General features: G+C 42.7%; 1 protein-coding gene across 1 annotated transcript in view; it reads right to left on the bottom strand.

The window, feature by feature from the left end:
* Positions 1-284: 284 nt before the first annotated feature.
* Positions 285-18,776, bottom strand: part of tyr (tyrosinase) — a gene marked incomplete at both ends in the record, with an annotated part of 19,315 nt that continues 823 nt past the window's right edge. The window contains 5 exons of the mRNA XM_080731537.1: positions 285-538; positions 2,306-2,487; positions 11,048-11,195; positions 12,989-13,205; positions 16,072-16,396. Coding sequence (XP_080587663.1) covers positions 285-538; positions 2,306-2,487; positions 11,048-11,195; positions 12,989-13,205; positions 16,072-16,396 — 1,126 coding nt within the window. The remainder of the gene's footprint in view (positions 539-2,305; positions 2,488-11,047; positions 11,196-12,988; positions 13,206-16,071; positions 16,397-18,776) is intronic.

The raw sequence follows: 18,776 nt of genomic DNA, 5'->3' as shown, positions 1-18,776 counted from the left end.
ACCGGAGTAAATGCTGTTGTTATGTTGAGGCAAGCTACTTCCTGAGAAGACAGCAAGACGCGCTGTGATTGGCCGGCAGTGTATGATGACGTAATTCTGCCGCGAAATCCGGTCCCCGGCCAGGATCATAGAAAACCTATTTACAGAAGGCTTTAGGGGCTGAAATTCACGGAGTGGGTCTTCTAAAACTTTAGTGATTTAATAGTTAGATCAAATTTAAGATTTGTTTAATTGAAAAAGTATAACTTTAAATCCGGACAACTGGCCCCCTGTGTGTGTGTGTGTTACATAGTGGTCTGGTATGACCCGGCGGAGCCCTCCTCTTCGCTGCTGTGCAGCAGAGGCTGTCTCTCTCCGTAGCTCCTCTTGCTCTTCGCCGCCCTGCGGCCCCGCCGACGCCGCCGCACCACGGCCACGGCCACGCCCGCCACAATGGCGGCCAGGGCCGCGCCCACCAGCCCCGCCCCCAGCAGCCACGCCCAGAGCTCCTGCGCCTGCTGCAGGTACGGCGTCAGGAACTCCTGCATGAAGCGCTGGCCTGGTGGGAGTCAGAGAGAGACACGGAGTGAGAGAGAGAGAGAGAGAGAGAGAGAGAGAAAGAGAGAGAGCGAGAGAGAACATCAGTCACATGCTCACATAGACAGGGACGTGCAGAGAATTTCAGAGAGGCAGGGGCTGAAATTTCTAAAAGGGCCTTTCGGTGAAAATATCGAAAATAGTAGACCTCCAAGCTAACAACGCGTCGCAGCGTGATACTTCCACCAAAAGGCCCTTTTAGAAATGTCAGCCCCTTCCTCTTCCTCTCTGCACGTCCCTGGAGAACATGTTGTTGGCATTGAACATGCTTCTGTTGGGGTTTTGTCCGTCTGGTTGTCTGTCTGTTGAAAGGTCAAGTTTATTAAAGGGACCCCAACATGCTTTTCAAAATAAATATTTTAAATAAATATTTATCCATAATACGATTTTATACAGGTTTTAGCCTAAACAACCACTCAGATATTTAAATTTCATGTTCTGTCTGTCTCTAATTCCAAGCCGTTTCAGATGCAATACCAAAATGCCCTTTGTTGGCAACGGGGCGCTGTTTTTGGGCTAAAATTGGAACGATACAGAGAAGATTAGCATGGTACCACAATGAGAACCATGTCGAGTCAATCCAATTCAAGCAAATTTTAGTACCACTTTACCTCATGGTCCCAACTCATATATATGTATATATATATATAATCTCAATAGAATATAGCCTCCCAAAAAGTACCGCCCCCTTCTCAAGGGGGCCCAATAGGAAATGAGCCACTTTGTGACATAAGCAAGGGGCTGATTTCAAAAGTGTACTGTTCAGACACGCCATTCAGAAAATCACTGAAATGAAAGACTAGGCTCAAAGTTAATGAATGGGTTTTTTGGGGGGCTGGAAGAGACATTAAGAAGACCAAAACACAAGAAAAAAAATTGAAATTCCTGGTGGGGCCCCTTTAACACTTTGCAAGCCACGGGGAGCCCCTTAATATTAAAACCGGAATATACCGGACATCTGAGCAAGGAGTCTCAGCCGTGCCGTCTTTTACCGTACTGGGTCATTAAAAATGAAATAAATGATTTTTATCCGAAAATCGGCGATCGTCTAAGCTTCCCTAGTCACCACTCGTCCATCGATAGCGCATGGCTCGTCTGACATGAAGCAGAAGTGACGTCAGGTCCATTCCTTCCAGAGGCATCCCAGCAGCCGTCCATTTTCTGTTTATACGTTAGTGCTAGTAAAGCAGGAGTGCTGCGGGCTATGCAAGCGAAAATGCTAATATCTACTCTTGAGTCATCCGTGGATTATTTGAGCCGACATTTACATGAACGGATCGCGCACGCGAAACGCACAGGGATAAGATGCGTCGGCCGAAACCCCCACTCTAAGCCAATGCAGATTGAAGAATTTCACTGGGAACTGTGGTGAGTATACAACGGGGGATGAATGGGGGGTGAAGACCACGTGATCACGACCACGTGATATAGCGCTGGATGTCTGGTAAAATGAATGCGGTTCAGATCATAATATAATAGAAATTTCACGGCTAATCTACAACAAGCCATTCTATTTCGGCTAGCAAAGTGTTAAGTATTGACGGTTCAAGTGGTTAAATATCTGAAAACACACATTGACATGAATCCAAAATGCACTGATGATTGTGCTGTCAAACGATTAAATTATAATCTATGAAAAGGTTGTGGGGGGTCCCTGCCTCATCTCTCTCTCTCTCAACTGAAAACGTGAAGACCCCTGGCCATAGTAGGGTTAGGGGCAGGTACTGACCAGGGTCCAGCAGGTAGGCGTACTCGTAGCCCAGGGCCTTGTTAGACAGGAAGTAGTCTCCATTTCTGTAGAGCGGCAGGAAGGGCACCATGAAGTAGCCGTCGTTGTGGCCGATGGGAGCGTTGGATTGTGGGTAGCGGTCACGCAGGGGCCGGTGGGTCCTCAGCCAACGTTCGAAAATACTGCAGGAAGAGAAAAAAATACATGAATACAGAGTAACCATTTACTGCATAAATGGAATACAGTTAATCTTGGCTCCGCGCTCAGAGATGTTCCCTGAATTTTGTGCAAGCTTTCTGAGCATGCTAAGCAAAATCAGGGAACGCTGAGTGTAACGGAGGTGATCCGAACCTCCCCACTCGGCTTCGAACCCGGGTCTCCCGTGCGATGGTCCAATATCTTAACCATTACACCAAAGGGATATCGCTATGGAATGAGGGCAGATATTAGACTTTTGAGGCTTCAGGCTGGGGCTGCGACTCTCTCCGCTACACTCACCCCCCTTTAACCTCCTCCTACGGGGAAGCACAGATCCGGGTCACGGCACCAATGTAACGGAGGTGATCCGAATCTCCCCACCTGGCTTCGAACCCGGGTCTCCCGTGCGAAAGTCCAATATCTTAACCATTACTCCAAAGGGATATCCCTATGGAATGAGGACAGATATTAGACTTTTGAGGCTTCAGGCTGGGGCTGCGACTCTCTCCGCCACATAAGCAATACCCCCCATAGGGATACAATAGCAGAACAATAGCAATTGACATGTAACTTAGTCGAATCACAGTATTTGAGCTTAACAACATTGACTGAATGTAACTTAATCAGACAATCACGAGTATTTGAGTTTAGCCAGACTGATCGTGCAAAGGTGGAGGCTGGGGTGGAGGATGCAGCTAGCAGCGAATGATTCCGAAGCTTCGGAAACCAAGCATAGGTGGAGAAAGCAAGCCGTATTTAAAGGAGCCTTCTCTACTGATTGAGAGCTTTGATTGGAGTATGGCAGTAATTTTTTCATGATTCCGAATCCATTGCAAGCATCTGTTTTGCACAAAAAAAAAAAAAAAACATTCCTTGGGCTAAAACGGCCCCTCATCACTCATCACTTTTCATCACTAAACCACAGTCTTGTGGTCCGTTTTTAGCCCAAGGGATGTTTTTCGTGCAAAACAGATGCTTGCAATGGATTCAGAATCATGAAAAAAAAAAACTAGTTAGACCCCTTATGCTACTTAAAGCAGATTATGTTTTTGCTTTTTTCCCCCTGTATAGTAAAGTTAATGGGACACCAACTCTAGCAGCTGATAACACCAATTTAGCTGTGTCTCAGAAAGGGTTATCATACCAAAATATAATCTACAGATATAGAGCTTTTCAAAACCTTTCGGATACCGACATCTCGTATGTATGGCCCATGGACTAACAAACTCAGCCTGGGGTTTCATGCCCCTTGTGGTTAATGTCCATAGTGAGGCCATCAGTTCAGCACCATAAAGAACAGAGCAAACATTACACTACAACCCCACCCCCAGATAGCTACCGATGTCTCTGGTTCACATTGGCACATTTCACTCAGGTTTTTTCATCTCACTCATGTCACTTTGTCTGCTGACCTCACTCAGCAACAAAATAAAAAGAAAATAAACAAAAATAAAAATAAAACAATTCAAAGGAGGCAAGCAGTGATCACCCCATGATGTGCACTGCAATGTAGTTTCAAATGCACTACATTGCAGGCGTTTTTTGAGAATAAAAAACTAAAAAAGAAGACACGTGTGACATGCATGGGCAATCTCAACCCAAAACAACGGTACATTTAAATCTGAATGTCTCACTGCTCTAACGTTACTGCTAATGGAAAGACCATAAAGGAGATGAACACGGAGGAAGGAATGAGCAAGGCACATTGATTTTGACATTGTCGCAGGATGAAAAGGCCTGCAAGACTAAATACACACACTGTCGATATGTCCAAAAACTGTTAAAATAATATGATTATTTTGGGCATCGCCGGCCGAAAATGTTGAGAACCACTGCTTTACTTTTAAAGGCAAATCTAAGATCGCGTCATAAGAACTGTGTTCCAAATATAAACAAATCACCCTGATGATTTTGTGGGGACTACCCGGCACTGATTTTGTATAGCTACAGTATGTGACTCTGTGTTTTGAGTTACCTGTACATTTGATAACGTCTGTTTGGGGAAAAACACATTTATCTCTGGACTTAACAACGCCTCGCGTTTGTGAGCATGTAGATCGGCTATTTTCACAATTTCTGCCTCTAATATTTGACAATTTGGCCAATGTTTAATTTGTCATTTTTAAAAAGTCCTTAAATTGTCACTATAGAAATGTGCAGATAACCTCTATACACTGAAACGTTATGTTGGTTTGTTTACCGTTGTGAGAGAACACATTGTTGCACATTACGTTAATCATCGTCGGACCCCCCAAAATAATTTGGGGACCACCCTGAGGGTCCCGACCCACAGGTTGAGAACCACTGCTCTAGGGCGTGATAAGAGCAATTCTTTAATTTAAAAGAAATCTGAGTTTTTAGTTCTTTAGTTTGAGTTTAAAAAAACTGTTTTTTTTTGTTTAGTTTTTTTGTATTGGGGAAAAACATCTGCTGAATCCTGAATTAAATACCAGAGATAACATCCAGATCGAGACCAGAGGTCTTGTAGCTTGGCATTGTGTGTCTGTTTCATTTCCTTTGCAAAAAAAATATATATATCATGACAATAAGCTTTGACAATAGACGTATTCATAATTAGCGCCAAGCACCCTGGAGCTAATCTTTACAGAAATGCATTTTACTCAAGCCTTTCCTCACAAGTGCTTTGTTAGGCAAAATTATTATTCTTGGGCTGTTTTTTTATTACTATTATTCCACTGATATCCAAAGAATATTAAAATGTGCTAAATATCCACAAGCTTATCTCTCCTCTTTCCTCTCTCAGAGGAAGAGGGAGTATTGGTTCTGAAGAGAGAGAGAGAGATAAATGCAAAGAGGAAATGCACTGTTTACACCGCAGCCCCAAGCTTTCCATTTCTGCTAATTACCTCTCATATTTCTTTATTTCTCTTGTTCTCTCAGTTTGTTGTAGGCCTACTCATGTGCAGGGGTGTCGCACCAAATTCTGGGCCCTGGGTACTTTAACTATTGAAAAATAGCAGATATACAAGCTCACAGCGCTGCGAGCTTGTAGATCTGCTATTTTTGAAAAATCTGTAAACTTTGTGCAAGCCTTTGAATATTTCAAAGTTTTTTGGAAAAACCTATGTTTCTATGTCACTGATGCTCAAACCTTTTCATGTGAAGGACCCCTAAAATGATATGTATTTGGCCACGGACCCCCATCTCAAAAATATTTACTTCCAGGGACCCCCCAGAAGCAAAATTTGAGTTATTTGAGTCAAAAGTTGAGCTTGCAGCGCGGCACTCGGTGCTGCGCTGTGAGCTTGTATATCTGCTATTTTTCAATAGCTAAAGTATAAAATAATTAAGGCCCCTCCATATTGGGCCCTGGTAACTCTGTCCCAGTTTCCCCTTCTTGTGACGCCCCTACTCATGTGTTTCTCTGGAGGACCAAGCAACAATATTTACTTAATTAGACTAACTGCAATCAATGACACAATGAAATCATTGTTTGTGAGAATTGCCTAATGAGATTGTGTGTGTGAAGTTAATTAATTTTGTGGAAGGGAGTCAGCACATCGAGGCGTATACATGAGGGTTTGCAGTGTTCATGTGTTTTATTATCTGAGACTGTGTCCACTAGATGAATAGTGGTTCTCAAACTGTGGTGGTGGAGTCTGATAATGTGGCTGTGCAACATTGTTTTCTCACTCAACAAATCAACTCAACCAACATACTATAGTGTAAGTGTATACGGGACGGGTATCTGCATGTTTCTAAAGAGACAGTTTAGGGACATTCAAGACATTTTGAATATCCAAAATGAATAAAATACAAAATAAAATATTACTAAAACATTGTCAAGCATTGCCCAAATCTTCTAATTAGCTGATCTACATGGTCAGTGTGAGCATATTCTGCATAGACATTGGGTAAAATAACACAAATGGATTGTATAAGAATTACATGAATATATGCATTGATTCCGAATGGAGACACAAATACATTAACTGGTAACTCCATTCAGAAACAATGGTGGTACATTTATTATAATCAAATTATTGTCTTAGGAATGCGACATAAACAAAATATATATATATATATATATATATATATATATATATATATATATATATATATGATTGGACTCAAGTCTCAAGGGATTATTAGTACCCACTAGAGCGGTGCCAGAAACATGTGTACCTGTCTATGAAGGAGTGATGCAGCAGAAACATGTGTACCTGTCTATGAAGGAGTGATGCAGTAGAAACATGTGTACCTGTCTATGAAGGAGTGATGCAGCAGAAACATGTGTACCTGTCTATGAAGGCATGATGCAGCAGAAACATGTGTACCTGTCTATGAAGGCATGATGCAGCAGAAACATGTGTACCTGTCAATGAAGGCATGATGCAGCAGAAACATGTGTACCTGTCTATGAAGGCATGATGCAGTAGAAACATGTGTACCTGTCTATGAAGGCATGATGCAGTAGAAACATGTGTACCTGTCTATGAAGGAGTGATGCAGTAGAAACATGTGTACCTGTCTATGAAGGCATGATGCAGCAGAAACATGTGTACCTGTCTATGAAGGAGTGATGCAGCAGAAACATGTGTACCTGTCTATGAAGGAGTGATGCAGTAGAAACATGTGTACCTGTCTATGAAGGAGTGATGCAGCAGAAACATGTGTACCTGTCTATGAAGGAGTGGTGCAGTAGAAACATGTGTACCTGTCTATGAAGGCATGATGCAGCAGAAACATGTGTACCTGTCTATGAAGGCATGATGCAGTAGAAACATGTGTACCTGTCTATGAAGGCATGATGCAGCAGAAACATGTGTACCTGTCTATGAAGGAGTGATGCAGTAGAAACATGTGTACCTGTCTATGAAGGCATGATGCAGCAGAAACGTGTACCTGTCTATGAAGGCATGATGCAGCAGAAACATGTGTACCTGTCTATGAAGGAGTGGTGCAGTAGAAACATGTGTACCTGTCTATGAAGGAGTGATGCAGTAGAAACATGTGTACCTGTCTATGAAGGAGTGATGCAGTAGAAACATGTGTACTTGTCTATGAAGGTGTCGTGCAGCAGAAACATGTGTACCTGTCTATGAAGGCATGATGCCGTAGAAACATGTGTACCTGTCTATGAAGGCATGATGCAGCAGAAACATGTGTACCTGTCTATGAAGGCATGATGCAGTAGAAACATGTGTACCTGTCTATGAAGGCATGATGCAGCAGAAACATGTGTACCTGTCTATGAAGGAGTGATGCAGTAGAAACATGTGTACCTGTCTATGAAGGCATGATGCAGCAGAAACATGTGTACCTGTCTATGAAGGCATGATGCAGCAGAAACATGTGTACCTGTCTATGAAGGAGTGGTGCAGTAGAAACATGTGTACCTGTCTATGAAGGCATGATGCAGCAGAAACATGTGTACCTGTCTATGAAGGCATGATGCAGCAGAAACATGTGTACCTGTCTATGAAGGAGTGATGCAGCATAAACATGTGTACCTGTCTATGAAGGTGTGATGCAGTAGAAACATGATTGTGTACCTGTCTATGAAGGAGTGATGCAGTAGAAACATGTGTACCTGTCTATGAAGGTGTCGTGCAGCAGAAACATGTGTACCTGTCTATGAAGGCATGATGCCGTAGAAACATGTGTACCTGTCTATGAAGGCATGATGCAGCAGAAACATGTGTACCTGTCTATGAAGGCATGATGCAGTAGAAACATGTGTACCTGTCTATGAAGGCATGATGCAGCAGAAACATGTGTACCTGTCTATGAAGGAGTGATGCAGTAGAAACATGTGTACCTGTCTATGAAGGCATGATGCAGCAGAAACATGTGTACCTGTCTATGAAGGCATGATGCAGCAGAAACATGTGTACCTGTCTATGAAGGAGTGATGCAGTAGAAACATGTGTACCTGTCTATGAAGGAGTGATGCAGTAGAAACATGTGTACCTGTCTATGAAGGAGTGATGCAGTAGAAACATGTGTACCTGTCTATGAAGGTGTCGTGCAGCAGAAACATGTGTACCTGTCTATGAAGGCATGATGCAGTAGAAACATGTGTACCTGTCTATGAAGGCATGGTGCTGTAGAAACATTTGTACCTGTCTATGAAGGCATGATGCAGTAGAAACATGTGTACCTGTCTATGAAGGCATGATGCCGTAGAAACATGTGTACCTGTCTATGAAGGCATGGTGCCGTAGAAACATGTGTACCTGTCTATGAAGGCATGATGCAGTAGAAACATGTGTACCTGTCTATGAAGGTGTGATGCAGCAGAAACATGTGTACCTGTCTATGAAGGCATGATGCCAACGGCTGCCAACGGTCACGTGCAACGCAGGGATACATGGGAGAATGTGGTCGGAGCCTCCCGAAATACAGCACACGAAGAAGAACACAGCCGGCTGGTATCAGTTTAGTTGGCCACGCCCCCCCGCAACTTTATCATTTATTTTAAAATACATTGGACCACATTTCGACAAAACGAATATGGTGATTGAAAGGCAATGTTTAACTAGTGATAGGAACCATACAGTATTCATGAAAATGTTAATTAAGGTTAGAAAACGAAAGGGGAAAATGAATGGGATCCAATGAAGGGCAATTCTTTTTGCGATCTGCCGGGGGGGAAAACAGCGCATTTAGCGTCCAATCATAGGAAGTTTTAGTTCCGTATTGGAGTCATTTTAAATCGGCAGAACTATGCCCCTGGGTGCAGCAGAAACGTGTGTACCTGTCTATGAAGGCATGATGCAGTAGAAACATGTGTACCTGTCTATGAAGGTGTGATGCAGTAGAAACATGTGTACCTGTCTATGAAGGCATGATGCAGTAGAAACATGTGTACCTGTCTATAAGGCATGACGCAGCAGAAACATGTGTACCTGTCTATGAAGGCATGATGCAGTAGAAACATGTGTACCTGTCTATGAAGGAGTGATGCAGTAGAAACATGTGTACCTGTCTATGAAGGCATGATGCAGCAGAAACATGTGTACCTGTCTATGAAGGAGTGATGCAGTAGAAACATGTGTACCTGTCTATGAAGGAGTGATGCAGCATAAACATGTGTACCTGTCTATGAAGGCGTGATGCAGTAGAAACATGTGTACCTGTCTATGAAGGAGTGGTGCAGCAGAAACATGTCTACCTGTCTATGAAGGTGTGGTGCAGTAGAAACATGTGTACCTGTCTATGAAGGCATGATGCAGTAGAAACATGTGTACCTGTCTATGAAGGCATGATGCAGCAGAAACATGTGTACCTGTCTATGAAGGCATGATGCAGTAGAAACATGTGTACCTGTCTATGAAGGCATGATGCAGTAGAAACATGTGTACCTGTCTATGAAGGCATGGTGCAGCAGAAACATGTGTACCTGTCTATGAAGGCATGATGCAGTAGAAACATGTGTACCTGTCTATGAAGGAGTGATGCAGTAGAAACATGTGTACCTGTCTATGAAGGAGTGGTGCAGTAGAAACATGTGTACCTGTCTATGAAGGAGTGATGCAGTAGAAACATGTGTACCTGTCTATGAAGGAGTGATGTAGCAGAAACATGTGTACCTGTCTATGAAGGAGTGATGCAGTAGAAACATGTGTACCTGTCTATGAAGGAGTGGTGCAGTAGAAACATGTGTACCTGTCTATGAAGGAGTGATGCAGTAGAAACATGTGTACCTGTCTATGAAGGAGTGATGCAGCAGAAACATGTGTACCTGTCTATGAAGGAGTGATGCAGTAGAAACATGTGTACCTGTCTATGAAGGAGTGATGCAGTAGAAACATGTGTACCTGTCTATGAAGGAGTGATGCAGTAGAAACATGTGTACCTGTCTATGAAGGAGTGGTGCAGTAGAAACATGTGTACCTGTCTATGAAGGAGTGATGCAGTAGAAACATGTGTACCTGTCTATGAAGGAGTGATGTAGCAGAAACATGTGTACCTGTCTATGAAGGAGTGATGCAGTAGAAACATGTGTACCTGTCTATGAAGGAGTGGTGCAGTAGAAACATGTGTACCTGTCTATGAAGGAGTGATGCAGTAGAAACATGTGTACCTGTCTATGAAGGAGTGATGCAGCAGAAACATGTGTACCTGTCTATGAAGGAGTGATGCAGTAGAAACATGTGTACCTGTCTATGAAGGAGTGATGCAGTAGAAACATGTGTACCTGTCTATGAAGGAGTGATGCAGTAGAAACATGTGTACCTGTCTATGAAGGAGTGATGCAGCATAAACATGTGTACCTGTCTATGAAGGCATGGTGCAGTAGAAACATGTGTACCTGTCTATGAAGGCATGATGCAGCAGAAACATGTGTACCTGTCTATGAAGGAGTGATGCAGTAGAAACATGTGTACCTGTCTATGAAGGAGTGGTGCAGCAGAAACATGTGTACCTGTCTATGAAGGCATGATGCAGCAGAAACATGTGTACCTGTCTATGAAGGAGTGATGCAGTAGAAACATGTGTACCTGTCTATGAAGGAGTGGTGCAGCAGAAACTTGTGTACCTGTCTATGAAGGCATGGTGCAGTAGAAACATGTGTACCTGTCTATGAAGGCATGATGCAGCAGAAAGATGGGGTCGTTGGCAGAGCCCTGCACGGAGGACATGGAGCCGTTCATGAACAGATGCAGAGAGTTGTGCATGGTGCTCTGACCCGACAGAGCCATGCCCGTCTCTGGATTGGCAAAACCTGCAAGGGGGGAGGGAGAGAGGGAGAGGTTTATTGATCCAGTGGGGGAAAATCAGTCGCCAAGAGGCAGCATAGCAGATTTTGCCCGTCAGGGATGTGCAGAGAATGTTAGAGAGGTCAGGGGCCTTTTGGTGAAAACATCGAAAATAGCAGACCTGCAAGCTCACACCGCGTCACACTGTGGCGCGTTGCGAGCTTGGAGGTCGGCTATTTTCAGTACTTAATACCACACTAAACTAAGTCAATCATTTTGCTGGGGAACCCCGCTAAGGACCCCTGAGGGTCCCCGGACCCCACGTTGAGAACCAGTGTATAGAGATCACAACATTGCTGTGTGTTCAGAATGATGGACAAAGTCCCAAGTGTTCCACATGCCTGGAAAACACATCACGAGTTAAACGTGCCCTCTGGTGGAAAATACATTTAATCAAGTACTGTACTCAAAGGACGACTTCACCCATTTTCAACCCATGCTGGGCAAGAGGAATTTGGCAGAAGTAAATGGCGCTGATGCTCTACAAATCTGTGTACATTTTCCCTGAATCACAACTGGTCGAAAAAGATAGTTTCCGGGGGAAATCCATAAGACGGAATTCCCACCAATGTAAACACTCTCTGCTTCAGGTCATGACCAGGCAGTTCTCCTCGGAGATGAGAAAAGGCTGGGAACGAGGCTATTTTCAACATATCTTTTCCCCGCAATACTTGTATCCCCCCTATCTTGATAAATGGTTTATTCCCTGGTTCAGTAGGTCAGCACAGGTGCAATGTAGGCTATTATTGTTAATTAGCAGCATTAGCACATTCTTTCAAGCGTAGCAGACAGTTGTTTACTTGTGCCTGCTGTAAAATAATAAACTCATAACTAATGTTGCTAAGGTATGGCAACATGACTGGTGTCTTGCACGCGCACCTTTGCGCACGTGCAAGACGTCATGTTGCCATACTGACGCCACTGGCCATGTATGAATGCATACGTTACAAATGTTTGCTTAAAAAACACATATATTTAAAAATGTACACACATTTTCACGGCTTTTTAAAAATAGCAGATCTACAAGCTCACAGCACTGTCGGTGCCACATACGTTTGCAATGCAAACGTATGTTCTCTCATGCCAATAAAGCCTCTTTGAATTGAATTGAATTCACTGGGAGGTGGCATGCAAAAAAGTGTCCAGCTGGAAATGGAATTTGGTAAAACAATGTGTTTGTATGCATGGTATATTGTAAAAACGTATAGCAAACATTGCTGATCTATCCGCTATTTTCGTAACATTAGAGAGTGAAAGAGAATAAGTGTGTCTGTGGGTTTGAGAAATATTTAAAGGGGCCACACCATGCTTTAAAAAATATATATTTTATATAAATATTGGTCCATAATACGGTTTTATACAGGTTTTAGCCTAAACAACCACTCAGATATTGAAATTTCATGTTGTCTGTCTCTAATTCCAAGTCGTTTCAGATGCAATACCAAAATGCCCTTTGTTGGCAACGGGGCGCTGTCTTTGGGCAAAAACTTGAACGATACAGAGAATATTAGAGAACCACGATGAGAACCATGTAGAGTCAACAAATGGCATTTTGGTATTGCATCTGAAATGGCTTGGAATTAGAGACAGACAGAACATGAAATTTCAATATCTGAGTGGTTGTTTAGGCTAAAACCTGTATAAAACCGTATTATGGACCAATATTTATATAAAATATATATATTTAAAGCATGGTGTGGCCCCTTTATGGGGAGACCTTGAAATGTGAACGTTTGAGAAACACTGTAAAATAGCGTACCCTCCAGGGCGTTCCTGAAGCTGCGGTTGGCGAAGCGGTCCATGGTGTCCGAGTCGTACTGGGTGAGCGCCACCACGGAGTCCACGTCGGCCGCGGTGGGCAGGCGGGTCACGCGCCCCGGGTCGTGGTTGCCCGGGTTACGCAGGAGCGGCCCCTCCCCCGTGGTGTTGCACAGCACCTCTCTGAGGTTGTAGTCATCTGGCTGGGTGCAGATCACCTGAGGATGCACGTACGCACGCACGCACGCACACACGCACGCACACACGCACGCACACACACACACACCAGGGACATGCAGAGAATGTTAGAGAGGCAGGGTCTGAAATTTCTAAAAGGGCATTTTGCTGAAAATATCAAAAATAGCCTTTGTGAGCTTGGAGGTTGGCTATTTTTGGTGCTTGATACCACACTGAATTAAGCATAATCAAGTGAACACTGGAGATATTGGCTTAACAGCATGGATTTTTACTCAACATAAGATGCTGCATTCAAGTTCAGGAGAATTTGGATGAAGCAATTGGATTTTTTTTCCACCATACTAAAAACTGCATTCATGGTCTGGAGAGGGCACTTTTTGACATGCAGGCGGATAAAAGGGCAGGGGCTCAAGCCCCCTTTGGTGTCTATGTGTGCACGTGCCTGACGCACACACGCACGCACGCACGCACGCACGCACGCACACACACACACACACACGCAGGGCTTATAAGAGGTCTTTCTTACAGCAGATAAGAGCTGTACAGTACAATAGAGCGGTTCAAAAGCACTCAAATCCTCCGTGCTGAGCTACTGAAGACTGAAGAGGCCCTTGATGCTGGAACCAGCGTCTTACTGTATGTTACTGTAAGGGGACGGGGGCAGGAATGGGGGGAATATATATGTAAGCGAATCCACTGATCCACTTAGGTTTTGCATACTAAAGTCATGTACCGTACCGTTCTTTGCTGTGTGTCGCGTTTGATACTTGCGTCATAGCGTGAACACGACAGGAACATGTTTATCAGTATTCCTGTATTAAATTAGTCCAGTTGCAGCAGGTTTCATAATGTCTCTTTTGGGCAGAGTTTAACATTTTTTTTTTGTAAATGAATTAATGCCCTGCTTCATAATACAAGAGTGGCACACATGTGGAATTAGCCTATCTACAAGCTCACAATGTGTCGCAAGTTTCCAAGACTTTGCATTTGTTTTGGACGTACGGTTTCGATATATATTAGTGAATCCACTAATATAGTATTGTGATTGTTCATGCAAAAGACAAAACATTTTCAGGGTGACACGTTTGATAAGCATAATGTGAACATGAATGGATGTTTAAAAGGGGACGAGGGTATCCGAGCACTCAGAGTCAGGAGGAGAGGAACTTAAAGTTAAAACAAAGTTTATTTTGTTAACCCATTTAGGCCTAACCTATAGAATAGGGCTAAATCAGAAATTAGCCTACAAAACAAATATGTTGCTACATACTGTACATGTACTGTAAGCCCCTCCCAAACAGCAAAATGTGTTCCCGGCCTGAATGGGTAACGTGTTTCGACCTTCACGGTCTTCTTCAGGGTAAGAACAGTTCTTGCCCTGAAGAAGACCGTGAACATCAATCACTTTCAGCCTGCAGGGGAACCTGATCTAGCAGTGCAACAGATTGGAACGCTACGGCGTCACGGATGAACGTCGCGGTGACGCGCGTGTCTCTGATGTGGGATTTTCACCCTCATCTTCTTAATGTATGCACGGCGGATTCATTTGGGGATTAAAAGATGGAGTGTGGTGGTTTTGCTTCGTGTTTCTTAGTTCGCTGCCTCTGACAGCAGGTTGCGACTCTCAAAGCTCTCACATGGTGAACACGAGTGTGAGGTTGGAATGAAGGTCACGCATGGAGGCTTACTGCTCTGAAAGCTGTGTGTTTTGAACTGAAGTAGGATATATTGTCGCTGTTGGGCTGGAAACCTCTCATATACATATTCTAACTTTTTGTGTGTTTTTTTTGGTACATTGTCTACTTCAGTGGTTTTCAACCTTTACAGGCCGCGACTCGTAAAATAATCATATTTTAACAGGGTACCCCCCAAAATAATCATAACTGGGGGACTCCCCCACCCTGACGAGCACTAAAAGTTTAGGCATTACATTTTGTATAACACGGTTCTATTGTGAAAATAGCCGATCTAAATGCTCACAACACCTCGCGTTGCGAGGCGTGGTGAGCATGTAGATCTGCTATTTTCACAATTTCTGTCTCTTAATATTTTACAATTTGGCCAATGTTTAATTAGTCATTTTAGTCCTAGGGCATTCACGAATAGTGATTTTTAGTATTCAAATTATTCGACTTCAAAGTATTCGAATAGTCGAATATTCGACAGGACTGGCCAAACAGTCAAATATTAAAGGAGCTATAGTCAACTTTTTCTTGAAAAACGGATGCTAAAATAAAAATAATGTTTCGAGAATATTTTATAAAAAAATAAGCTTCATATATGTGTTTCTATTCAAAATTGACCACAAAAAGCGTAAAATAATGATAAAATAACCATTTTGGCCATTGTCAGACCAACACTTTGTTTACATTCTAGTCTATAACCTAGGATGTAAACAAAGTGTCGGCCCTACAATGAAAATGTTGACTATAGCTCCTTTAAGTAAGCAAGAGGCGAACATTGTGAAAATAGCAGATCTACATGCTCACAATGCCTCGCGTTGCGAGGCTTGTGAGCATTTAGATCTGCTATTTTCACAATAGTTATCTGCGAAACCGAGTCAAATTAAATGTAATACCTACAATTCCAAGTGCTTGTCAGGGTGGGGGTCCCCAGTTCAAAATTATGTTTATTTTGGGGGTCACAGCCTAAAAAGATTTGAGAACCACTGGTATAGAGCATTAACAAATTCATCCACCAGGGACATTGACAACTCATTCTTATGACTTCCTATCTAGCCAAGCTTTATAAACTATATCTTTTTTAAAGAGAAAACAATAAAAAATTAAAAGAATAAGCGAATATTCGACTTCGGTGAACGACGTCAAATAGTGACTTTGATATTCGAATATTCGAATATTTGGTGAATGCCCTACTGCCTCCTACCTTCCAGGAGGAGAAGACAGAGCCGGGGCTGATCAGGTCGGGGTTGAAGGGGCTGCGTCCGCCCATCAGGTCGTCGGTGCACACGTCGCAGCGCTGCGTGTCCCTCCAGTCCCAGTAGGGGATGGTGAAGTTGAAGTCTCCCGTCTGCTTGCGGATCTCGTTCTCCCAGCTCAGCAGGAAGACGCGGTGCCACGGCAGGAAGGCCGACGACTCGTGGGCGAAGTCGATCTCCGCCCACACGTTGCCCGGCCCGCCCAGCAGCGCGTCGCGCGACGTGTAGTAGTGCATCCACACGAACAGGTCGTAGGTGTTGACGTCGGAGAACCTGTCAGGGTTCCGCCATTAAGTTATTATACTGCAGGAGTTGATAACGACTTAAACCACCGTAATGGTTGAGCGTAGGAGTCCCTCAGGGCGCCATACTAGTAGCCTGGCGGTGCCAGCCTCTATCACACTCTTAGTTTTGGGAAGTGACACCACTACGGGCAGGGGGTGGTGTTGTGCACGGTCTGGTTTATTAACCAGGCTACCATACTAGTGTATTTTCTGTTTTCTGGCATTGTATGGAAAGATTTAGCTGAAAATAGCTGAATAGCCTAATGTGTCATGCTAAAACTACTGAAAACTAAACTAAAAATGAAGTATTTTCAAAAAATACAAACTAAACTAAAGAAACTGGAAAGATGCAGACAGGTGAGAAGTGAGCACCACCCCTTACCTTAGCCCCACCTCTTTGTTTCCCCGATCCTATACATATAGTGTTTTTATAACTGTGATATTATTGAATGTTTTCTTTGCTTGCTATAGAGCGTCGCAGCGGAAGTGGATTCCTGGGGTCACTTAATATTCCCCATTCATTTTCGCCATAGACTTTTACAAATATATTTATAACAATTATGTTAAGCCTCGAACCAAGCCATCCAGGATGGAGGTGAATCATGATCATATAACCTTTGATCCTATGTGAAAACATATTTTAATATTACATTATTTGATATACTACATTTAATAACTACCCTTTGTTTAGCGATTTTCAAAATGTTCTTTTCATAGAAAAAAAGGTTATATGATCATGATTCACCTCCATCCTGGATGGCTTGGTTCGAGGCTTAACATAATTGTTATAAATATTTTTGTAAAAGTCTATGGCGAAAATGAATGGGGAATATTAAGTGACCCCAGGAATCCACTTCCGCTGCGATGCTCTATTTATTATGTCCATGAATTAAATACCAAGGGCTTTCAGTGTAAAAAAGACAGTAAAAGGTCTTATTTGGGATGTTCCTTTTAGGCAGGGTGTTTACATTTCAACTGTATTGACTATACTTGTATTGTACTACATTTTTGTCTAATAAAATAATCAATCAATCAATCAATCAATCAATCTCCATATTTGGGAAAAGTACAATTTTAGCATTTTCCCATTCAAGTCAATGGAGAAAATGAATTCACTAATAAATCAATATAAATTAAACTACCGGTATATAACGTGTTTCAAAATGCAAGCAAAGAAAGTCAGTCAATTAATGTCCATTTTTACGAATGAATGTTCTAATCTTCCATAACTCTTCTACAGTATTCTAGCCCATTCCCCCCAGGCCTATAGCAATCAGCCCAATAATAAAGCTCTTATTCACTGAGTGTGATATGCCCCCAATAAGGGTCACATGTCTATGCGCACAGTTCAGAGAATTGCATCCATATTGTGTGCCACATTTTTGCAAGATCACCAATCTATCCTATATGGAAGTGCAGCATTACAATTTATCATGTTACATAATCATTATGATAGATTAAAGGGCCCTTCACATGGAGGACTATAACTATAATTATACAAATATAGTAATCAAGTGGATGGCAGTGTTCACACCAACTATAACATAAATTCAATGGTGAATGATATCGTTATAGTTCAGGGTTCCCCAATTAGTTTTCCCCAAGGGCCGAATTATGTCTAGGGTACCAAGCCGAGGGCCACAACATTGCGACGGCGGCGTTCCCGCTACTCCAGCGACTGCGACAGACAGTTCAGATATCGTCGTTATCGGGTGAAAATCTTGTATGTCCAAAACCATTCGTTTTGCATTTATCTTTTAAAAATTATTTAAACTAGTGAAAACAGCCGATCTACAAGCACACAACGCCTTGCACCGCAAGGCGTTGTGTGCTTGTAGATCTGCTGTTTTCACTACTTTTGTGCGTCGGCCTTGTATGATTTGCGAAAGAACGTACAAATTTGGAGATACGAGATTTCCACCTGACAACGACGATATACTAGTGTTGTTGCTGCTCTTATACCGCCATTATTACTGGGGTTGGTGTGGGCCATACAGTAGCCCCCCGCGGGGCGCGCAAATGGCCCGCGGACCGTCTATTGGAGAACCCTGTTATAGTTATTTAATTACCAAATCAGTGGCCAAAAACAATGCAAATAGCCAAACATTTTCCAAACATTCAAAACCTTTTCCAGACGTGGAAAACTGTTATTTTTTCTGATTTCAAAATATTTCAAGGAATCCCCTCTCTGCTCCCCTCTCTTTCTTTCTGTCCTGAGCCATAATTGTAATTATGATGATATATATGTCTTTAACTCACAATTTATTTTATTTTTATGTATTTTTATTGTGAATGTGTAGATATGTATTCAGTATATTTTTGTATCTGTCTTGAAAAGAATATTTCCATTTATGTAAATTGTGAAGACC

This window comes from Nannobrachium achirus (genome assembly GCF_963921795.1).
Source record: "Nannobrachium achirus genome assembly, chromosome: 8".
Taxonomy (NCBI): domain Eukaryota; kingdom Metazoa; phylum Chordata; class Actinopteri; order Myctophiformes; family Myctophidae; genus Nannobrachium; species Nannobrachium achirus.
The sequence above is the reverse complement of the archived record's forward strand: the minus strand, read 5'-3'. Positions and strand labels throughout refer to the sequence as shown.